Source organism: Centroberyx affinis, unplaced genomic scaffold (genome assembly GCF_046629955.1).
Source record: "Centroberyx affinis isolate AG114_WGS23_722 - 3 ecotype Tasmania unplaced genomic scaffold, CSIRO-AGI_Caff_v1 ptg002143l_1, whole genome shotgun sequence".
Lineage (NCBI taxonomy): Eukaryota > Metazoa > Chordata > Actinopteri > Beryciformes > Berycidae > Centroberyx > Centroberyx affinis.
This window is the reverse complement of record NW_027280461.1, coordinates 150,327-174,468: the sequence shown is the minus strand read 5'-3', so window position 1 is coordinate 174,468 and position 24,142 is coordinate 150,327. Positions and strand designations below refer to the sequence as shown.

At 40.3% G+C, this 24,142-nt stretch overlaps 2 protein-coding genes across 5 annotated transcripts; one reads left to right on the top strand and one right to left on the bottom strand.

Moving 5' to 3' along the window:
* Nucleotides 1-154: 154 nt before the first annotated feature.
* On the top strand, nucleotides 155-5,262 carry pex16 (peroxisomal biogenesis factor 16; the record flags this gene model as incomplete). The annotated part of the gene is made up of 7 exons (XM_071531848.1): nucleotides 155-255; nucleotides 940-1,020; nucleotides 2,383-2,535; nucleotides 2,843-2,915; nucleotides 3,542-3,661; nucleotides 3,883-3,947; nucleotides 4,695-5,262. Coding segments are annotated over 7 exons (652 nt in total), but the record flags the coding sequence as incomplete, so codon positions are not given.
* Nucleotides 5,263-7,114: 1,852 nt separating this feature from the next.
* arfgap2 (ADP-ribosylation factor GTPase activating protein 2) lies at nucleotides 7,115-23,461 on the bottom strand. Of its 4 annotated transcripts, none has more exons than XM_071531844.1 (17): nucleotides 23,373-23,461; nucleotides 22,008-22,126; nucleotides 21,687-21,759; nucleotides 21,314-21,445; nucleotides 19,875-19,958; nucleotides 18,974-19,085; nucleotides 18,490-18,546; nucleotides 17,783-17,827; nucleotides 16,495-16,547; nucleotides 15,603-15,739; nucleotides 14,278-14,409; nucleotides 13,303-13,431; nucleotides 12,948-13,100; nucleotides 11,783-11,909; nucleotides 11,290-11,377; nucleotides 9,641-9,765; nucleotides 7,115-8,982 (listed from the first exon to the last, which is right to left on the bottom strand). In XM_071531844.1, exons 1-17 carry the CDS (start codon nucleotides 23,442-23,444, stop codon nucleotides 8,962-8,964), a joined length of 1,659 nt encoding a protein of 552 aa, XP_071387945.1. In that variant the 5' UTR covers nucleotides 23,445-23,461; the 3' UTR covers nucleotides 7,115-8,961. The 4 variants fall into 4 exon arrangements, with proteins under 4 accessions (XP_071387945.1, XP_071387948.1, XP_071387946.1 ...); XM_071531847.1 differs by having other exon boundaries at nucleotides 18,490-18,540; XM_071531845.1 differs by lacking the exon at nucleotides 17,783-17,827 and having other exon boundaries at nucleotides 18,490-18,540; nucleotides 18,947-19,085.
* Between the last annotated feature and the right edge of the window lie 681 nt (nucleotides 23,462-24,142).

Genomic DNA, 24,142 nt, shown 5'->3' with positions numbered 1-24,142 from the left:
GTTACTCTACAAAACTATTGCTTATTAATCCTTTTAGATAGTATGGATAATATCTGAAAAGACTGAAAGAAACCACATGGTCCATGTACAACTGCCAGATGCCCGTTCTATTTTCATTTCCCTAAACAAATTTTCTTCCCACATTCATCCCCAGGGCGATTTTGCGCATCCTGCTTCTTCTGTGGTACAAATCAGGCGTCCAGACTTCGCCTCCCATAATCCCCCTTGACAGGGACGCAGAGTTTGTGAACAGAGGTCAGTTATCACCTCTTTGTCTCTCACTCTTTGATCTTTTGCCACATGTTGATGAGGAAGAGAGGGTGTGTTTTTTTCTACAGTACTACAGCCAGGAATCAAACACTCATTGCAGCTTGTGTACATGGTACTTGGTTTAAGAGCTGCTACAATCTGATATTCTAGGTCACCATTTATGGGAATATTAATTAGACACATAGTTTCTTGAGAGATATGACTTGCTGATCCCAACATAACTCAAAACACAAATAATACAACCCATTTACAGCTTCAAACTACATCTAAAACTAATCTTTCACACAGTGTCAGTCCTTGCATCAAAAGCTTACTCAACTATCTATCAATCTATAAATCTATCAATCAATCAAAATACTTTATTCATCCCGCAGTTTTCAATTCAAGGCAAGTGAGTTCATAAACAACAACAGACCACAATATACAGTCATTCATACACATAAAGACAAGAAGAAAACAAGAGATATAAAAATATATTTAAAAAAAAATGGCTAGGCTAATTTGAGCGTGAAACGTGTTCAGTTCATTGAAATAAACAAAGCCGGTGATGGGGCTGTTGTGGTGCCACAGGTAATGCTGTTTATCTGTACATCTGAAGGTGGTGTGAGTGAGATTCTCCTGCATTTCTTTACGATGACGCAGCATAATTATCTCTTCTGCTCTGCCTAGACGACGGTAACGAGGAGCACAGAGACGACCCCTGCTTTGTGGGCCAGCGGTCAGGACGAGTCATGAGGCCATTAGGAAACGGTAAGACCAGGAAAACATCTTATTATTATTAATTAAGATTTCATTCTAGTTGTAAAGGTTATTTGATAACCTTTAGAGGTCACTGGCACTGCTGCTCAGTCAGCAGCAGTGCAGGTGGTCTGAGGCCTGAGAGAAACCTGATCCCGATCAACAATGAAATCTCCTGTTTCTGTCTCAACAAAAGCCTGATTAAAAGAAATGAAATGGAAAAAAAAAACTGGTTTAATGCAGCTGCCAGCCGGGTCTGACAGATGCTATTTTGATCTAAACACTTGAGATCCATGTTCAGCAGAGGAACATTTACTTCCTGATAATGATAATGATAATGTGATACTTTATTGATCTCTGAAAGGACATTCTGTTTTCACTTGCCGAACCTCCAGGCAGGTCAGAGCCAAGTTCCTGGTTAAGAATATAATTGTGCTGTGCCAGATTCTTAAGTTTCATTGCGGTCGGGGTTAGGCTTTGTCCCTTCTGTTGTGCAATTCATTTTTGCCGTGTTGTTAAATAAGTGAATTTGATTGTAGAATGAATAAACCACGGTTTCTCTTTCTTCCATGAAATACTTTGCTTCATGCAGGCTATAATAATGTAATGTTCTAATTGGAATAATAATGAAAAAGGGGCAACAGAGCAGCATCCCATCATATTTCCCAGCCTCAGCACAGTAGAAAAACCCCAGAACTGTAGTGACTAAGGGAGACAGCAGTTTGGCAGAAAAAAACACCACCTGCTGGCAAAGGAAAGACTTCAGCTTCAGCTAACAGCAGGTCTACCAAGGCCTGCCTGACTGCAGACTGCACAGCTGGTTTGTGTCTGAGATGATCAGCAGAATAACACCAAATACAGCAAAACCAAAACTGAATGAATAAATAAGTTCAAGTCTTGTTTTGCTGTGACTTTATATAAACGTTTAGATTCGAGTTCAGCTATGAAATATAATGTTTCAGCACCATTTTAAGTGAAGTTTATTCAGAAAATCAACTTCTGTGAATAGAATTGTTTGTTTAATTTTCCTTCTTTTCAAACACCTTTTTATAAAATTGGCTACAGTTTAAAAAATTACAACAAAAAATTAAATATATATTTTTTTGTTTCTTTTTGTTAGTTTTTCCCCACAAACTGCACCTTGTCCCTAGTGATCATAAACAAACATGATACTTGAAATTGATTGGACAATATTGATGGGGCAGGTGTGGACACTTAATACATATATTTCAATGGAGAATCCACCATGTGTAACTCTTGCATTATATTTTGCTGTATTAAAGTCATCCACCTCTCCTCCTCTCTCCCTTTCTCCTGTGTGTTTTCTGTGTGTGTGTGTGTGTGTATATGTGTTTTCCCTGGTTCTTCCGGCAGTCCCCGCCCTGCAGGCCAGACTGTGGGGAGCGCCCAGCCAGGAGAAGAGGAGGAGCAGCCTGAAGGAGGAGAAGCTCCACAGCAAACCCACACAGCTGGGGCTGCAGGAGACCATGGCCGAGTCCATATACATCGGACGACCGCTTGTTCACTGTATCCTTCCCTTGTAGTCCATTCAGCTGCAGGATCGCATATTAAGCTGTTCCTGTACACGCCACAGTCCAGTTTCCACAACTGATGCCTAAAAATATAGTAATGTTATTCCTTTTTCCTCGAGCCAAAGACAGGTTCAGTCGACCCAGGCAAACCTCTGTCCGCTCAACCATACACAAAACAGGATGAGCAAGACACTCTGAATACTAAATGATTTTTTTTAGATTGTAGTTTCATAGTTCGTCCCTACCTGAGAATTGTTTGTTGAGTGTTTCTTTTTCCTTGAATCAAAACTTCCTGAATGCAGTGCTCTGTCTTGGACTTTGTGGGAAACGGTCCTGGAAGCCTTGGCTCATCTCTGGAGTCCTCGAACTTTCCAGGTCAGTTAAGCGCTTCCTCTGCAATATTCTGTTCTCAGTTTACTAATAAGAGCCATTCAGGACCGTGTTTGTCCCGAGATGTCTGCCAGACGTTAGAAGAAATGTTTGAGTTCCAAGTCTGTGGGAAGATAAAGCACAGTTTTCTTTTTTTTAGATTTATGTTTAGGGTTTATTAAGTACTCACATGGCAGCTGACAATTCATCTGAAATATGTGAGCATCACAATAGTGTTTAGTTTAAAATATACACATCATGGTGAAAAGGAAAAGAATAAATTAGAAAACATAATAAAATAAAAAGACAAACATTTCAGCACATAGCCAGGTTAAAACAAGAAACAAAAACTGCACCAAAATATGAGCAAATATGTTTCCACATACAGTATATACCTGCACATGTATGCACACACCTATATATACGTAAATATATATACACATACCAATTTGTATACTCATCAAAAACAAAAGTTGACTAATATGACTTCACTACTCCATCCTCTTTTTCATCTGTGCACTTTAACACAATTTTGACTCTACAAACTTATTATGAGTCACACTGACACAGTTGTAAGTGAGCTTTGAAAATTCTGAATTGCATGACATCCGGCGTTTGTCTGTTTTCTCTAGTTTTGGTTTGCTCAGTGATACCAACTTTCAGAATCGATGGGAGAGGGCAGAGATGAGGAGAAGAGCCTTTCTCTTGCTGTACTACCTTCTCCGTTCACCCTTCTATGACAGATACTCAGAGTAAGTGTCTGGCTGGTTAATGCTGCATTTTACTGAAGAGGATTAAATTAATGAAATAAATCAGTCTGTTTTCCAAGAATTGTAAATATTTTTGGGTTGATAAAAAGGTGTACCTTGCCAAAGGCCTGCCCATTAAATACTTTTTCATTTCATTTCCCTTTAAATGATTTTAAATGGTGTTTAAACAGTTGTGTCTCTGCTGTTTCATCTGTTTTTCCCAGAACAAAGATTCTTTTCCTGCTGAGACTTCTGGCTGATCATGTTCCAGGAATCGGACTGGTAGCGCGTAAGTACAATATCTCTGACTGTCCTCCGCACGCATGCATTTTAAAGGGGAAATCCACCCTAAAACACTATAACGCTGTTAAAAAAAACGTCCCCATGGATAACTGGTCAAATGTAGACAACAGGACGTCACAGTGAGATATTTCCAGCCGCTACAATGAAGGATGATATCAGAAAATGTTTCAGCGATCTAAAACATCAGCGGTAAACATCAGGTTTTGGTGTCAGTCCCTCAGAATCAAAGAGCGAGGGCTTCTTTCTAGAGCCGCCATTTTGCACCAAGAGACGTTCGACAATCATACAGAAATCCATCGTAGAAGAGGAGAGAGACCAATTTCTCCACCCACAGGAACAGGAGATAGACCAGAATGCAATGCAGCAGAGAGACAGGTTGGGTTTTGAGTAAGAGGCAACTCTCAAAAACCCGCTCTCCTGCTCTTACTACACGATCACAAAATAACTCCTGGAATGCATTGAACATCACAAATTGAGTCTCTAAGTCTGGATTTTTCCTTTAAGACATTTCAATTTGAATAATCTAATGGCTCTACTATATGGGTCAAAAAATTGAATAGAATTAACAGAATTATTGCATAATGTATTGGGACAAGCATGTATTTATGGGAGCAGTGCCTGTTTTCTGTGCTGAATATCAGTCATTTTAATTTTCTCACTCACATAAACAATTCAGAATGTATTGTTGCCAGGTTTGATTGTGACTGATTGATCCTGCTGTCTGTCTGCTCAGGCCCTCTGATGGATTACCTCCCCATCTGGCAGAAGATCTACTTCTACAACTGGGGATAAGACTTCCTGGATCTGCTGAGATCTTGGACATATGCAAGAAAAAGAGGAAACGGCAAGAAAGGAACTGTCAGTCCGTTGCTGCACTGAAAGACTTGCTACATTATGGGTCCAAAAGCTATTTCCTGTTCCATCAAGGATCGATGTCAGGCAGACAGTGAGCACCTTAAAGTCGCCCTTAGCCTTGAACGGTTAATTATTTCTATTCTGGCAATTACATTTAATAAGAGCTCTCTTTGATTTAGAGGGATATGTACTAACGTGATTCTCATAACATTCTTTTTTAGTAATTAAGAAAGAGATTCAAGTTTTTCTGTTGTGTTTTCTCTGTGTGTTTTCTGGTGGGTGGCACCGCAGACTGTTGGCTCGATAAAAGCTAAACTTCTGCCTCATGTCAGGCGAAAACTGGAGAACCTTTCTTTGGGTTCTTCAGGATGTATTCTAAGACGTTCTCTGATCTGTGCCATCGTCCATACAGTGAAGACCTCGCAATACAAATGGATAAAATTGTTTGTATGATCATTTATTGCATATTATGTTTGTGATTAATCTTCCTTTGTTCTTTTTTTATTTCATTGATCTTGCCAAAAGTCCTCGCAGTGGTTTATTTGTCTGAAGAATGCAGGTGATTTTCATCCTTTCACCTGTTGAAGCAGCTATGCTTCTGTCACTATCGGCACACAAAAAACTTCAGCCAAGAGGGGACCGCTTGAAACCAAGCAGCAGTGAGTTTGTCCTCCACTTGTCAGCTAAAGTTGGCAACACTTAAACACATAAAACTAGAGCAACAAACTGAACAACCCTCTCCTCCACCAGCAGACATGGAGCCTCCATTCTGGATCAAATATCAGACTTTTTCATGCCAGGCTAAGGGTACAGGACAGGTACACACAAGTAAACTACAGTACCAATGGAATCAAGTCAAAATGAATAACATCTGTCAGATAATACGAAAGTACAGGAAGAACTTGTCCAGATGTGTCTTTTGCGTGTCTCTGATTCATCCACCTGGGTCTCCAGTTTAAATCACCGGAAGATTTCATGAAGTAAGGCTTCAGGCCTTTCTGTGTTGAATTATTTTTTATTGAGGAAGCAGGCGTAAAATACATTCAGTATTACAGATTTGTCCTCGCTTAAGATTTAGAGACAGAACGAACAAAGAGAAAAGAAGAAAAGAAAAAACAAAACAAAGACATGTATACAACTATCCCCTTAACCCAGCCCCCCTCCCACTTTCCCGGGACTTCACATCTTGTCACACCAATAGGGGGTATCGATATTGTACAACTGATCAGTTTGAATTATCAATGTATTGGAGAAGGGGATGCCAGATCCTGTTGAACTGTTTCAGTTTGTTTAATAGCGAGAACCGTATTCTCTCCAGGTGAGAAAGTTTTACTATTTCTTCCAGCCATAATTTGACAGGTGGGACCTCTGCCTTTTTCCAAAACATTAAAATAAGTTTCTTTGCTATGAGACGTGCATAAGATAGCAGTTGTTGTTGAGAGTTATTAAGTAGGGAAAACTGATCTGAGACTCCAAGCAACACCAGAAGAGGGTCAGGAGGCTTCAGCCCTTTCTGCCCTATCTCTACCCAACACCTTTCTTACATTGTACATCTACCTATGGCAATTCAACATCATGACTGATTAGACAGCGTAAAGGGAAGCTTTGCTGAAGACCGTCGGCTCACCAGCTACGATCAGCTTCCTTCGGTCGGCTTGTGAATTACATCACCATCGTCAAGAAAGAGACCCTGTTGAAAAAGTTTAGATGATGTGTTCTTTAAAGCAAGCGTTGGGTTTCACATTTAAAGACTTTAAATGGCATCTTTACTTCCTTGATTTGATTTCCTGTTGAAACATTGTTCAAAAATCTGTGATGGTTTTACTCGTTGGAATTTAGATTTACGCCTACTAGTGCAACATGAGATCACCATTAAAGATGCTCTGTTTTCCAGGAAGAAAAAGTAATGGGAGTTCATTTCATGGAGACTTTAAAGGAGCATTGAGTAATTATTACTTTTAGCGACCAGTAGGAATTACAGCAACATCAGCAGGTCTCTGGAACAGCCTACTGTGGGCTGTAAGTGACATATAAACAAATAGTCACATTTTCAGAAGTAAGGTTTAGAGGGAAGAAGCAACAGAAATGTCTAGCGAGGTAAAATGTGGTGGGAATTTGTTATTTTACTTAATGCAAAGAATGTCGGGATTACAAACCAAAGCCCAGATACAAGAGATTAAAAATCTACAAGGAACTTCTCACATTACTAAAGCCGACAATCCAGAGATTTAGCAAACATCATGAAAAGCAGGTTTGTGTGTATGGGAGAGCGGAGTCAATGAAGACAGGAGCAGGCCGCAAAGGTTTTCGATCTTTATTAACATATCGAATAAGTTTATTTTTGTAGCCTACAAATAAATAGTTGAATGTTTCATCCTTTCAATCCATGTGTTAATTATCTTTTTTGGACAGTTTATCACAGGCGGGACATACATAGTCAGGCATGGCCACAGTAGGGGGAAAAAATATGACACTCAAATCTATTCCACAGCCACAAAGAAAGAGAGATGAGGAAGTTTACAAAAGGTTTCCAGACCTTTTCGTCTACTGGATCCTGTCAATAATAATCAATCAATCATAACTGTGAGTGTCGAGTCTGCCTGGAATGCAAGGTGAAGGGACTGCGGCTTTGGGACGGTCCCACAGCAGAGCCGCATCAGTGACAGAAAACTGATTTGATCCATGTCTGCCTTCCCACTGTACTTCAACAATGCAGAATGCTTTAGTTGAAATGAGACACATTTGGTTATATTCACTTACACACCACTTATCCTACAAATTTATTGAATACAGCTGCTTATTGCGTATACGTAACTTTAACCTCTGGTGGAAGTACTAGGTAAAATAGCAGGACAAGGGCTGGTTTTCGGTGTCATTTTCCATCGCAGTAGGTAGTACAACAAGTTTATGAAAATAACAGGGTTGTCTTCATTTCCTGTTTCTGCCACAAGGGTTCCTTGTCTCCACTCAGGCATACCAGTGCCTTGTGTTACAATTAGGAGACAAATCATTTTGACTCGGGGCACAATCCAACAAGAGCAGCCTTAAGTGGTTTATACCAAACAGAGTCAGGAATATTTTCCATTGGCCAATATGTCTACGAGACTGAACGGATGGAAATGGCAAAACTAAGATATTTATTAGTCTCCCAAAATTAAAGATGAAATCATTGACGGGGGGGAAAAGAAAACACAAGAAACCTTTTCATGTTTTTACAGAGATGAGGCAGACTTGGATTCAACTGGCAGAAAATGACAGTGAAGTTGTTGTTCCTTCAGTTTTCCCTGAAGGTCGGAAAATATTTAACCGTTTGGGGTTGAATATTTTAAAATGAGAGAAAGTGTTTTCCCAGCTCAGGCATCAACTATTTGACGCTTGTTATCTCAGAACTGCACTCCACCCAAATCAAACCTTATAATTACAAGCTCACGTTTTGTCAGGGTGAGGCAACACGCTGAACCCATTGAACTCAAAACAGTAAACAAGCACTTTGTCTTCCTCGGTTTATTGGCTGCCAGTGCGTTATGTAAATTTAAAAAAATAACTAGTGGAAAAACTGTACTGTAAGTGAGCAGCAGGGAACTGAACACTGAATGCAATTCATGAAACATCTTAGATTCTTGTTCAAATTAACGCTGAACGGTTAAAATATATACTGCTCCTTTTCAAGAACATCCACAATAAAACAAAAACCGACATAAGCATGAAATAATATTTGATAATATGAATCAAAACAATACCTTGATTCATTTATAAGGAATAAAATATAGTAGAATTAACTCGGACAAATATAATTTTGAAACCTAAGACCAAAAACTCTTTCTGACAGTAAATTACAACAAAATTCTTGGTTTAGAAAAGACTATACCCCTCCAATGGTTTTTCCTTTATGAAAATAAAACTCAAAGACTCTGCTAACGAGAATGAGAAAAAAAAAAATAAAATACTGTCTCACTCCTGCAAATTGTCTCTAAAACACGGACGGGCGAGAAGGACGATTTCTCTCTCCATGCAATCTTTTCTACTTCCCGTCTCTCTCGTCCCGTCTCTTCCGCCCAAATGCACACGTCAGTCAGGAGGCTGGTTTGCTCTACGCAGTCGTTAGTACGTCTTCCCACAGCTCGCCGCTCGTCTCCCAAGGCCGTTCAGTACGAGCCGTAGCGATCCTGGGCAGAGAAAAAAACAGAGACATTTGTGTAGAGGTTCATACAGTTAGACAGGTGCTGTATCACTTCCCCTTTAAAACAATATTCCACTTAGTTTTAACATGGGGGTTATTTGGCACTTGACCGCCATGAAAAACAGAATATAAACCACTCAAGATCAGATGCAGCTTTTTTACTTCCCATTCATCTGAATGAGCCACAAAAATAGATTTAGGAGATCCTGCTCCTGATATTTTCAATTGGCATTTGGTCCAACGTTTTAGAAAATAATTTCACCAAATAGCATTCTTATTGATAGAAGAGAACATAGCGGAAGGATACCATTTAGGAGAGATAGCTCCTGTTTGGGAGACCGGATCCACTTTTATTTATAAATACTAATTTCAGTGTAAACCAAGGACAGAAATGCAAAATCACGACGGACCAAGGACTGCTTTGTTTTAAAAGCAGGATCTGTTGTTGAATCTGTTCACAAACATGTTGGCCTCATTCAAATGAATGGGAAGTAAAAATCCGAACGCTACAAACTCGTCCAGCTGCATCTGATCTCGGTGAGTAGTTTATATTCTGGTTTTCATTGCCGAATAACCCCCATGTTAAAACTAAGTGGAATATTGCTTTAAGCTTGAGGATGACACCGACTCCGCCCCTCTCTCACCTGGATCGTATTCATGACACCGTTGGCGAGGACGGCCATCTTGCCCGCCACGGTCTTCACTCCTTGTTTGAACTGTGCGATGTCCGGGCCGGAGGGGAGCACGCTGTCGAAACCTCCTGACGCTCCTGGAGAGGAGGAGGGGAGTCAGTACAGCAGGCAGCCGGCACGAGCCAAAACATTCACAGCATCAGCTATCTCACAGGAGTTTGAATTGGTGCCATTCACTAATAATTAATGAACGGCTGTGTCAGTGATGGGGAAATTAAAAGATTAAACTTGATTTCATTTTGATACCTTAATTCTAGCAGTATATTCAAATACTTAAACAAGAGACACTTGAGCTGCCTTATGTCCCGCCATAATCACCATGATATATTAAACAGAACCGGTTATGCAAATGTAGTCATTAATTAAGCTATTAATGCATTAGTGGCAAATGATTCTATGTCAACATACCTGTCTTCACATAACACATGGACAGTATTAATATGAAATCTGTATCTTAAAGCATTAAGGAGTTATAGTATATAGTATCGTCATTAATATGCACAATTATGTAGCAAGGCGTTTCGAAATCTAACCAGATCATCGACTCTACAGAACGAACCTGTGGGGCAAGTATGAAGTTTTATGTGCTGAACAATTTGTCTGCTAACAGACAGACATGCAGTCACACCCACATCAACATGATGACATGATGTCTGTATATATGTCTGTATGTCTGTATGCACAGAGATTAGGGCTGGGCGATATATCAATATTATATCGATCGTGATATGAGACTAGATATCGTCTTAGATTTTGGATATCATAATATCGTGATATGGCATAAGTGTCTTTTCCTGGTTTTAAAGGCTGCATTACAGTAAAGTGATGTCATTTTCTGAACTTACCAGACTGTTCTAGCTGTTCTATTATTTGCCTTTACCCACTTAGTCATTATATCCACATTACTGATGATTATTTATCAAAAATCTCATTGTGTAAATATTTTGTGAAAGCACCAATAGTCATCCCTACAATTTTGTCAATATCGATATCGAGGTATTTGGTCAAAAATATTGTGATATTTGATTTTGTCCATATCACCCAGCCCTACTTACAACTGAACATTTAGCCCACTTTGTAGAAAATACCGTGATATATATCGTGTATCGTCATTCAGCCTAAAAATACCGAGATATGATTTTTGGTCCATATCGCCCAGCCCTAACAGAGATACAGTCGCACCCACATCAACATGATGACATGATGTCCTACATACCATGTGGCATGAAGGGCAGAAAAAGAATGAACAAGCCTCAGGTTTAGAACATGGAGAGTACGAAGGGAACGCATGAGGAAAAGTTAACGTGAATTGGGACAGATGCATTAAGTTTGTCGCTCTTTTTGTTTTAAAAATCATTCTTCTTTGTTGTCTGAACAGCTGAATGAAAAATCAGATTTGGTTTTCATCTAATTTTGTCCCGCTCACTGACACAACATGAGAACAAATTCCACAATCCACTCCAGCATGATTTATCATAAGACTAATATTGTTTTTCCCTTTTCTGCAGTGTTTGAATTAATCCACACAGGTTTTTCCTGACAACGGGGTTGTCAGAGCTCATTTGGAAAACTTGCACACATACAAACACACACGGTTTTACCTGTGCGGTCACTGCCGTCCCCAAACAGGTCAGCTGAGCTGATGGAGGTGCTGCCCGACATGCTCTCCAGTCGTGTCTTTGCTTCATACTGAGAGGTAAAGCAACAGTGTCAGTTCCTGTTTATCAATGGTACTCAGTTACACAAAAGCAGACCTTGGCTGAGAGGTTGTAGAAAAGCCGAACACAGGAAGGTGACTTACAAGGAGGAGCAGTATAGTCAGTTAACTCAGATAATCAGAGCAGGTTAATACCAGACTCAGCCAATCTGTCTATAAAAAAACTCAATCCACAGACACAGGTTACAACTAGATGATGAACGATAATATTGAATTATCGCCGAGCCCTAGTTACAACTAATATAGAACAGCCATTGAAATCTCTGCCCACGATTCATGTCTTCCACTACACGTTTGCCAATACATCAATTTTAAGCTTGAAGAGGCATTACTGTATTGCTGCTGTTTAAAACAGAGACGAAGACGAGGCTCCCCACCTCAGCACTGCTCTCCCGACCAAAGAACATGTCAGAGGAGATTGCCTTGGCATTGGCAAACTTCTGCCTGGCCTCACTTGACTCTGCCACCGGCGCTGACACTTCAGCTTTCCTTCTACTGGGAAGCCTGGGAACAGAAAAACAACACACATGATGAGCTGTGGCCAGTCCAGCGTAACGGCCTGGGCATCGGACTGACTGGACTGTGACTGGTTTTACACTTTGAGGAAATGTGAATAAGGAAGACACAGATAGGCTGAGAAGAATAGAAACTAAATTTATAAGATGGGATATTTTGTTGTTCTGGAAGGGAAATAAGAACATTTTGAGAGAAGAGTAAATAACTAAAGTAACAGATGCTTTAGGAAACTATTAATTTTTCAGGAAACTGCCGAAAAACACCAAACTTTGCTAAATCAAAAGAATATTGTAAACTAGAAAGGTGCATTTTCTGGAGAAAATGCGTGTGATTGCTGAACGTGCAAACTGTTGCTTGTGACAGCCTATAGTAACGAATACCTAGCATAGGGTTAGTGTGGTGTGTGTAGGCATGTGTGTGGGTGTGTCCGTGTGTGTGTGCGTGTTTCTAAACGTGACTGACCGTGGATCGTCTGTTCAAACGTGTATCCAACAACGTGAATGAGAGAAAAGCTGGAAGGTACAAGTAGTATGAAGAGTAGGAAGAGTAGGAAGGCAGTAGAAACTACTGTGAAATAGAGTGAAAATGTTCTAAAATGTAACAGTACTAAGAAGTAAAAAGGTATGAAAATATGTAAAGAATTTTGAAATGAAGGAGAGTGAAATAAGCAGAAGAGCTTCATGTGTAAGAGAGCAGCAATGCAGCAGAAACTAGTGTGAAATAGAGTGGAAAACCGGTGTCAAACGTATGTTAATATCTCAAAAACTATACATCGCGTTGCTTATATATTGACATTGTGAGTGAGAGCAGAAGAAGAAGAGTAGTAAGGTTCTTAAAAAGTGCACGGAAGAAAAAGAATAAAGAGCGAGAATATTATACCTGTGATTGCTGACTCAGCAATCACACAATTTTCAGTGAGCTGCAAATGTAATTATTAGAGTCAGTGCTTTAGCCTCATTACAGATAGACTGAGAGTGAGCATGTGTGTGTGTGTGTGTGTGTGCATGAATATCCGTATGCAGGTACCTCTCTCCTATTGGCTGTATACTGGAGATGGTGACCTCCTCTTTGGGATCCTCTTTCTCCAGGGCCCAGGAGGTGGTGAAGGAGGCGGTTCCTCCCTCCGAATCCCATCGGGACCCAAAACCGTCTCCCACTGTAAACGGGTTGTCCTTATACCTGCACACCCATCAGACAAAAACACAGTACAGTTCAATAAGCTGTTAACTGGTTTAGTGACAGCGCTGAGTCCCTGCTGGCCTGGGAAACCTGCTCAACTTTCTCTCCATCATCTTTGTTTCTATGATCAAACAGCAGAGCAGGACGGACAGCAGGAAAAAAAACGTAACAGAGACAGAAGTAGGTGATGAGAGGGTCTTACTTTGGGGGTCCAGAGGTGAAGCCAGGCTCGTCAAACATGTCCAGTTTGGAGCGCGAGGAGGTCTTGGCCCCCACAGGAGTCTCCTGCTCAATCACCTGCATCTCTGACATCACCGAGTGAGACACAGCGCTGAAACAGGAAGCATACGAGCCAAAGGTAAACACACACAAAACAGCACTGTTGTGATTGACTGCACATATGCACAAACACACAAAGACTTTTTGACTACATGCTAAAAATGGCCATGCTTAGACCAAATATGAGGGATTGTGTACTAAAAGGGCAGTAGCTCTTTAACTGTTCATTATTTATGGTGGAAAAAAATATCAAAGCCGATAATCTGCACATAAACCGCAGCCATTTTACATGTAGCCTGAATGGCATGGAGCCAAAACAACAATTGTTGTCTAAATATATTTGGAGCCCGACTATGTGTGCATTGCTTTTAGGGTTTCCCCTTTATGTAATAATTATGGCATTGCACTGTGCTTTTGGGGTACAGGCAGGCAACTCCAAAAAATGGAATTTAAACAAAACAGGGGAAAGACGCCTCAAGATCAAATCACCTATGCATACCATTTTTATGTTTCAGTCAAAGGTTTTTCCTAAAGGAGATTTTGCCTTGAGAAAGTCCTGAAAATAAACACTGACATATTGAACTTCCAAAGGCAAATTAGTGAGTGCAGGATTCCTCACTGACCTTCTTATATTATATTAACAACAGCAGGTTCAGACGTCCCATTAGCCTATTGTTGTGACCAATAGCATGTTTTGACATTATTGGATGCAATGTTGTGAAGTAGATGTAAGCTTAAGAGTAGATACAGAGTAGTGCAGATGAGTAAAGCTCAGGGCTGCACTCATTTCACAAGAACATCCTGAGACAACATTCATCTTCAATCCATTTTAAGTGAAATGAAGGGAAGATGAACTCGGTCATGATCAGTGTGGAGGGGAGCGGTTTTGGGACGTTACCTCCTATTGCCAAAGCCCATGCCCAGTCTCTCGGCCTGCTCTCTCTTCTTGCCTTCCAGGCTCTTGATCTTCTTCTCCTCCATCTTCCTGTCGATCTCCAGCTCTTTGTAGGCCAAACGCATCGAGGCCACACTGCAACAGCCGGGACAAGTGACATCAGAGCACAGCTGGGGGGCAAAGGAGCCTCATACTTGCCCCCATAATGGCGTATACTTCACTGATCTGTATCTTGTCTTTGGTGGTCAATAGATAATGTTTTTGTAGGAACAGAATGTGTTGTATGCACTATTTTGGTAGGAGCAGAATGGAAATTACAAACCAGAAACAGCATCTATTAGGAGCAAATTTTAAAGTAATAATTTGCAACATTTACATAAGATAAATATCCTTTTTGCTACTCTCCATCACTGCCTGATGTTACACAATAGTGTTTCATCCAGTTCATGAAAACTTTTACATTTGCTGTTCTAAACACTCGGTGTCTGGTAGCTCTTTCCCGGGAAAAATCATCTGGCGCATAGGGCTGGGCGATATGGACCAAAAATCATATCTCGGTATTTTTAGGCTGAATGGCGATACACGATATATATCTCGGTATTTTCTACGAAGTGGGCTAAATGTTCAGTTGTAAATAGGGCTGGGCGATATTGACAAAATCAAATATCACAATATTTTTAACCAAATACCTCGATATCGATATTGCGACAATATTGTAGGGATGGCTATTGGTGCTTTCGCAAAATATTTACATAATGAGATTTTTGATAAATAATCATCAGTAATGTGGATATAATGACTAAGTGGGTAAAGGCAAATAATAGAACAGCTAGAACAGTCTGGTAAGTTCAGAAAATGACATCACTTTACTGTAATGCAGCCTTTAAAACCAGGAAAAGACAACACTTATGCCATATCATGATATGAGACTAGATATCGTCTAAGACGATATCTAGTCTCATATCATGATATCGATATAATATTGATATATTGCCCAACCCTACTGGTGCATAGGAAGTGATGCGTTTTACGCCTCTGTCAGTAGCAACAAGTGGTTTGTTTGGAGTAAATAGAAGAAGAACTGGGTAGTTATCATGAGCAGTGATAGCCAACATGGCTGAACAGTCAAAGAAAAGAGCGCCACCTACAGAAACTCAAACTTCATCAACAGAAAAGCCAAGCTCTGCTCACACTGTTTGATTGACAGGTGATCTCTGGGAAGTGCAGTGCAGAAACATCACAGCAATGCGTGCTTAGCAGCAACGATGCCGCCAAAATAAACACAAGTATAAATAGCAGAGGCAAAAAAATGATGTTGGACGACTTACATGGATTCCTCAGCTTGTTTCTTAGCCTCGGCAACCTGCTCCTCTCTCAGCTTCTCTGCCACCTGCGCCTGCTTCTCCACCTCCGAGAAACTCTTACTGCTCACCTTCTGGGCGCCGAGACCTTTCTTAGCTCCAAGCTGCGTGTGGGGAAAACAGTGTAAATAATTTGGGTCTAGGTTAGAGAGGGAAGGTGCTTTGTGTTATGGAGTTATATAAGAAGACAACATAAGACTCAAATAGTTCAGACGTCCTTCAGTGGACACGTTTCTTAAAAGGTGAAATAAGTACGATTTTTATTGTCCCAAGCACAAAATGACCATAATATATCTGCAGGGGGTTGATAGTTTTGTTTATCAATACTAATGACTCCACAATTACTTCACCAAGTGCTGAGATTTCTGGCTTTCAAAGCTCACTTGCTCGTCTCTATTGTGAAAACATAACATTATCATTTGTGTCATTTACAGGCCACCGTAAGCTGTGCCAAAGACCTGTCGATGTTGTCGTAATTCCTACTGGTCACTGATAAAGATCAATACAAGTCATAGACTACTTAATGCTACTTAATGAAATGTAAGAATGTAAGCAATAATAGCAACATTTAATGCCAATATTGAGTTGAATCCAGTTTGACAATAAAGGACAGAGTGCATCCTCTGATAAAGGTCTAGTCCGGTCAAACTGACAACAGCATTCAACCCATTAAAGCAGTTTCTATATTCAATGCCAAACTGGTGAAAGTTCCCTTTTTATTTTCCCTGTCCTGTGTTTTTCTGTAAAAAGCTTTGTATGCTGTATATCCAAAATCTCTTGTTCCATGGGAGCAAAGTCCTCACTGAGTATTGCAGTTCTCAAGATACAAGGTTTGTGGTTTGGTAAAAACATCACTCACCCCTTTTTTGGCAGCCATGGGCTTCTTCTTCCCAATTATGGAGGATTTCACATCTGTGATATAACAAACAACATGAGACACTGTTCCTCACTGGGCACAGAAAAACCCAGTATTATCAGTAATATCAAGCTGTAATAACAAACTGCAAGACATTTCAAATTTTTTTAAGCCTTCATTTAGCCAAGTAGGCCAATTAAGAACAAGTTTTACAATGACGACCTGAAATCAGAACAAGAAAGGAAGGCATCAGCTCAGTAAAAAGGCTAATATGGCTGATAATGCTCCCACAGCAGAGAAACAACACTGCATCACCTGTGAAGAACAGGGCCTTCTTTGGCTTTGCTTTGTTAATGCTGAGACTGCAACCAATCAAATCATTGCAGACACAAAGCATGAAACTTGGTTATGGACATGTAAGCCAACGCACCACAGCACTTGGAAGTTGGAACTGAGCTTATTAGGCCTTAGTTTCCCAAAACGCCTGTGACCCAAGTACTTGATGCATTACTTGCATGACAGCAAGTCAAAAACGTTTAAGCTCTCTGATGTTTGCCAATCAGCTTTGCTATGAGAAGAAACTAAATTTGCAAGATAGGAAATTTTGTAGTTCTGCAAGAGAAATGAGAACATTTTGAAAGAGGAGTAAAGAACTAAAGCAACAGACACTTTAGGAAACTATTCATCTTTCAGGACACTTGCAAACAACACCAAACTTTTCCATAGGTATTAGTAAGAAAGATGTGTTTTGTGCAAGCTGCTGCTTAGACTGTAACCTAAATCAGAAGAAAATCATAAATGTACAGTGAGCTGCAAAGGTAATTATTAGAGTCAGTGCTTTAACCTAATCGTCAGTGAGTCATTACACTTCCTGAGTATGGCACCAAAAAAGGTGTTGCAGTTCAAATACTTACTGAAAAAACAAGACCAGTACACTGATTACCTGCAAGTGCTTTGATTTTTCAGGCAAAGGTGCTCATACATCTCTGCCCTCTGCCTTTTACACAATGCAGTGGCCTTGTTGTTCCACATTTCTGGCTGGGAATACCAAATTACCTTCTCAAAGAGCAATTTATTTACCAGACATTTATCAGCAAATCAGCCCACAATTACCCCTAACTGAGCTTTTTGACAGTTTTAATAATAGTTTAAATGTCTTAAAAATATTTCCACTGCCTGAAAACTGCGGAGCAGCGAGTGAGCGGGGGCTCGTGAGGTGTCAATCAAGCACACAACCATGCCTCTGCAGCATAGCCAGCCAGTGGTCAAACGACAGACACACTCTAATCACCTGTGGGTATCCATGCTTCCTGTGATGCCAAACGCATGGAGTCCTCTACAGGACAGGACACACCAGAAAATCACAATCATATTCAAAAACACAGAAGAAGCAGATGTTATGTGAGCATAATGCTCACCTCGATATGGTTTCAAGCTAAATTATACTAAAAAATAGACTGCTACTGGTTGGATTTCTGTCCCTGATATTTTTTATTAGATGTTATGCTCGGTACATTGCGGTGCTATTTTTGTCTGAGCATCTTGGAGACAAAAAGCGAGATACAGGGCGTGTGCATAACTACAAGGTGTGGACTACAAGGTGTGGAAGTTCATGGCTCCAGAGAGAGAAAAGTCTTTGCTTTGACTGAAACAATTTGATGGGAAAATGTCTATGCAGTGAAGCAGGTCTACTAATCTACAGATTATTATTGTTTATTATTATTGTTTCTGTTCTTCTAACAGTAGGATTAGCTGTGTAGAAAGTGAAAGTATGCGTATACGCAGAAATGGATTATGTATTATGTTATGAGCTTATTAGAGTTTTACCCTAGTATACAGAGGATACATCACATTGGTAGACTGGAGCAAGTATGTATCCACTGAATAGCCAAAATGTCAAACATGATAAGAGAAGTTACAGATGAAAGTGCTGAGTTTTATGTTTGAGACAAGAAGGCAGTACAAAGCAGGCTGAACCGAGGCTTGTGACAGACTCACCAATGGAGGCTTTAGGCGATGTGCTCAGTCCCTCAATGCTCGGTCCTTCCTCTGGCTCTAGCAGAACCACATAAGATGACATCAGGGATCAAACAGCTAAAGCAACACATCAAATGATTCCTGTCTTTTATCCACAACTTGTTGAATTAAGTGCAATCTAAAATGAGTCCCATTTCCAGTTGACAATTTTGTGTTAAGTAAATCAAAATTGGATGACAGGACATTTGTAGAAATACACACCTCTACCTATTTTGTTATTACATGAGAACCTTGCTCAAGCCCTTTATAATGGAAGTCATTCAAATGAGTGAAATTTTCAAATGAGTGAAATACACATGCGAAGCCAAATCCAGTTGGATTTTAGCATTTCATAAAAAAACAACAGCTTATCACACGGCAGTTTAAAAACTCCTATTTACTGCTAGGTAATGTAATTGATGCCATAAATTTATCATGCTGGCAGGTCCATTTTTTTTTAACTCACGGTTGTTGGTGTCATCCTGGCCTTTGGCCATTGTGTCCATCAGCTGTGGGGCGATAGCGGCTCCGTTCTGCTCCGACAAGGTGGGCGGCGCCATGCTCCAGTCATTAGCAGGCTGGAAAAATGAAAACTACAATAAGCTTGTTTTTTTTGTTTTTTTACATTTTCAATTGAGTGCACAAGAACACATAAAGCCATGTCCTATGCCATAATTTAATATTTTAGATCCAGCAGTATTCCTCAATATCAAATTTAACAGGAAACATTTGCACCAAATTTTCCATCCTGTTAATGTTGTTTGTGATACTTGTTTTTACATGAATGCTCCATGATTAAAGATACGTTAAATCAGTTTTGTCAGATGTCTCGGGCTCACTGACTCCATCTTACTTCTGCTTTCTGCTTCCCTGTTTTCCTCTCCAAAATAAACCTTTCAACCAACAGCTTGTGCTGTCTGTGGTTAAATTAGGACCCGCCTGCTGTCAATCACAACCCATTCAAGCCAACTGACAAACCAAAGCAAGACACTCTGGTTTGTTTATTTATTTCTGTTTATTTCAAAATATTTATTTTGAAAAGAGACATGGGAAAAATAGCAAACCTCTTCAAAATGATAAAAGCACTGGAAAATGATCTAAAGCAATGTAAAAATAGTAAGGGAATGCAGGAAATTAGCAAAAACTCCAATCATGCTGGAACTTTCCTTTAAGGCTTTTTGTTGGATCTGCACATTGGCTGCACAGGCATTAGGCTTAAAGCAACTAATGTGTCACTGGTTCCTCAATGTGAAAGCAATTACATATTCCAGGCATCTGCACAATATGGAAACCTTTTCAATCACAAACTAATTTGAAGATAGTAGCTTTCCAGACCATGATTTGGCAAAATCCAAATGGTAACAAACCTGTGTGTGCTCTGCAAAGAAGTCTGTCTCTTTCTTCTCAGGGGCTGCAGCTGGAGTGCTTCCCACAGAAGAGTCAAACCATAGCTGCAGTGAAGACATGAGGAGTGTTTGAGGTGCTTGGATTGACACAATTTACTCAACAGTGTTCAGAAGCTTGTGGTCTGCAAGTTAATATCGCTGTCACTGCTGTCAAATGCAATCATGTATTCAGACATCCATATGGTGTTCAAGATAATCCACAATGCCACTCCCCCACCCCTGAAGATCTTTGTCCAACTCTGCTCCGAGAACACCAGCAGGACTACGAGGTCGACCTCAAGGGGGGAGTGTAGAGTTCCCAAAAGAGGCTCTGCCTATGCTCAATCCTCCTTTTCATTTAAAGCCATAAAGGAATGGAACAAACTTCCCACTGACCTGAAAGTCTGTACCGATCTCCACACTTTCTCACGCGAAGCTAAGAAATGGATTGTAAATAACCAATCATGCCTACATTAGTCTACTACTTTGCTACTACTAATTTATTATTCAAATTAGCATAATGTGATCTCACATATTGTGCAGTGTGTGTATGAAATGTGAAATGTTAGATGTGATTTTTTTGTACTTCAACATGTACTTTGTAATTTATTGTATTGTTTGTGCTGTATTTTATGTCGACCTGCTGGTCCATTTTATGTTCTCTTTTGCACATGGTCCCTGACAAATAAACTTAATAAACTAAACTAAACTGAACTTATCGTTTCATTTGTGGCATATTGCCTATAATGAGGTAATCGTATGCTGTGATTTGTGAACACCTTGTGGACTTTGAAGTAGATCTGCTGACATGGCCAGCACACTGATAATCACCTTCCTACTCTTATGTAACATGTCACTGATCCACAAGACACTGCACTGAATTCATGGTATTTAGTTTTATTTGGTGGAGTTCATTATTTGTTAGGGAACTGACCAGTGGGGTACAACATTAAAATCAAAAACAAATCGTACTACCACAAAATTATGTGAAGTGTAGCTAATACAGACTATGGGAGCAGGGTCAGAGGTCAGATCATATTTCCCAATTATGTTACTTCTAGATTGGATAGAGTGCTATTAACGTCCAATACACACTGTATGTCTTTAAAATGGACCATGGAGATACAGATTTTTAATGTGTATGTGGGAAGGGGGGGGGGGGGGGGGGGGGGGGGGTAACATGCAACAAAGGTCCTACCCAAGATTCAAACCCAGCATGTGGCAGGGTTTATTGTTATATCTTTTTCAGTGTTGTGTTTTCATTTGGTCCAGTGTGGGAATTTTCAATCTCAATTCCTTGCAAAATCTGCTCTGACTGGTAAATTAGACTCAAAAGCAGGGAGAGGAAAATAAAGAAACAGCCTTTGCCAACAAGAAGCAGTGTTCATAGTGTATGGAATGTAGCATATATTAATACTCACATCTGTGCCATACTTGGACAAGGCAGCATTGGCTTGCTGTCGAATCTTCTCCCTGTACATTTGGGCTGCACGACTATTGTACTTGGCGTTGGTGTCATTTGTGGAGCAGCCATGCTGGCGGAAGAAGGCAGTCTTCACAGACAGGAGAGAACAGAGGCAATGAGTGTGCTGTGATCTGATCACATTATTCACATTATCACTGCATAACTAAGCCCTAACTGTTGTCTGAGCTAGTTCCACTACGTAGGCAAGAGATGCAATTATAAAGATATTAAAAATAATTGCCATCTTTCAGAAAACTATTCAAACAATGTCTCTTAGCAGGTGTCTTCGTCATTGCCAGCATGTCGTAAACGTGACGCCTATGACTTACCGCATTGGCATTGCCTCCGACCTGCATACATCTAAGCTGAAACCAGTTCCAGTTGGAGTCTAACTCAGTGGATCTGAAGGGAACAGGGAGTAATATTTAAGTCAGGACTCACACAGTCAGCACACAGTATAACCCAGGTACACGTGATCGTGGTACTATTGGTACTTGGCAATAACAGTAACCGATTCTTTTCTCCTAGGCCAGTGACTAAGGAGAATGGTTACGCAAGCCTCTGTCAAAGAAATGTGTATCACAGACTGGTTATTACAGTTGATACACCACACCATTGTTGAGCTAAGCTGTAGTTATGCTGAAGCCTACCTGATGAAGCTGAGGTGCACTCCCAGGGAACGGTGAATGCCGGAGCAGTCGATGCACAGGAACACACCGTAGGGAATGCTTGCCCAGCTGGGGTTTTTGGCTGCACAGTCAAAGCATGCCTAGGTAGAAAGAACATTGTCATGGGATACTGTCATAATCATGTCTATTTATATAGCTCTTTATCACAAGCATGTCTCAAAGGGCTTCACATACCATCATATACATCAGTACCATATACATCATATATACTGTAGTTCATACAGAACAGCTATTACTTAGTAGAGCAGCTATAGCGAGAGATAAAAGCAGCAAACATTGGATGGCTAACGACGCTGTCTTGCGTCGATCGCTAAAGCCAGAGTTACGGCCGTTAGGTTTAGGGCAGTGGTTCTCAACGTGGGGTCCGGGGACCACCAGGGGTCCTTGAGGGGGTTCCAGGGGGTCCCCAGCAAATTGTTAAACTTCACGATTATTTAATTTACAAGAAGTTAACACAATTAGAGAACGTAGGAGAATGACTATTTTGAACATAGTTTCTCTGTTATCTCTCTACTTACAATTCAGATAGTCATGAAATTCTGGACAAAATCATATCAACAATAATAATATTCTCAGATTTGGGTCCGAGAGACAAAATCTCATCAAATGGGGGTCCGTGGCTCTGATGTGGACTAAATTAGGGTCCTTGATATGAAAAAGGTTGAGAATCACTGGTTTAGAGTACCGCATATTGAACCGTGATTTGTACAACCTCTCTAGATAACTAACATAACGTTACAGCTAGCTTAATCTAGCTACTAGCGCTAATCAAACACGGAAACAACATACTATGACATGAAACTAATCACATGGCTTTAAACAACACGCAGCAACCTCTCCAAATATCATCAGTCAGCCACTGCTAGCAGGAGCAGCATCCTGTCGACAACACTACAGTCAAATGTTAAGACTTCAAATGTGTATTATCGTTACTGTAAAGTTATGATATATCCAACTCTCTAAGGACGTTACCTTAGCTATAATGTTAACTCTACCTCATTGTACCACGTCACACGTTCACTGTTTAGCTTCCAGGCTCGGTATAGCTGAAATATGTAGCCTCCTAACGACCACAAATCGTATACGTGGCCTTTATGTTTGACTGTTTTACCGGTAGCGCAGGCTAGCTAACGTTAGCTAACGTTAATGTTAACGCTACATCTGAGCGTGTAGGCCCACAGCTATAGGTGATAGAAAACCTAGCTAACAGTTAGCCGGGTGACCGCTTACTATGCTGTGCTGGACAGATTAAGCTGACAGACTAGTGCTAATAAAAGTCACGTTAACAGGACGATACACGCACGTGGCTGTGTGTGTTTACGTTACCTTGTTTGTGGGAATAGATCTTAATCGTTTGAAAATTGTAAGGATTTCGGTCTTATTTGGTTCCGTAGCCATCTTGCCACTCTGACAATTTCCACACGCTGACGTCACGACGGGTCCTCATAAGCCCCAAACCTATCGAAGGTAAAACACAACTGAAACGTAAAAAAAAAAAGGCCACGAACGGTGTTACGTGTCTTCTTCTTCTTCTTCTTCTTCTTCTTCTGCTTCTTCTTCTTCAAATTGTAGGGAATACCTGTGAAACACTTTATAAAACTTCTCCTTATAAATGTACAAAATGAACATAGTTACATACCAAACAATGAACAACCTACATAATCAACAAAGGTAAAGTAGTATCACTTTAATTGACAAATACATTGATGTTCTAACCATTTGTCTTGGTGCCACCGGTGCCAAAGTTCTTTGATGGAGGGCAGCTGACAGCCAGTGACCTGCTTTGCATTATGGGCAATCTGGAGGATGTGAGTGGGCTGACTGTTTATCAATCTTTATGGAATAGGATTGGTTGTAAGACATTGAGCTTTCTATGCTGCTGCAGGATGAACATCCTCTGTTGGGCCTTCTTGATTAATGATAATGATAATGAATTTTATTTATAGAGCACCTTTCATACAAGGACAGTAGCTCAAAGTGCTTTACAGGATGGCAAAAGAAAACAGATAAGCAGAAGGAACATCTGCTGCCTGGTGATGAAAGTCCTCAACAACTGACCCATTGATCTCCTGAGCCTTGTATGCAGCGGTGCACGA

What these genes read in the sequence shown, in the direction of transcription:
- arfgap2 (XM_071531844.1), bottom strand. Translation starts at nt 23,444, where the DNA reads ATGGCTACGGAACCAAATAAGACCGAAATCCTTACAATTTTCAAACGA. An exon ending in TCGGAGGCAATGCCAATGCG is followed by an intron (nt 21,446 to 21,686) that starts GTAAGTCATAGG and finishes CTGTCTGTGAAG; the next exon opens with ACTGCCTTCTTCCGCCAGCA. An exon ending in CCAGGATGACACCAACAACC is followed by an intron (nt 18,547 to 18,973) that starts GTGAGTTAAAAA and finishes TGGTTCTGCTAG; the next exon opens with AGCCAGAGGAAGGACCGAGC.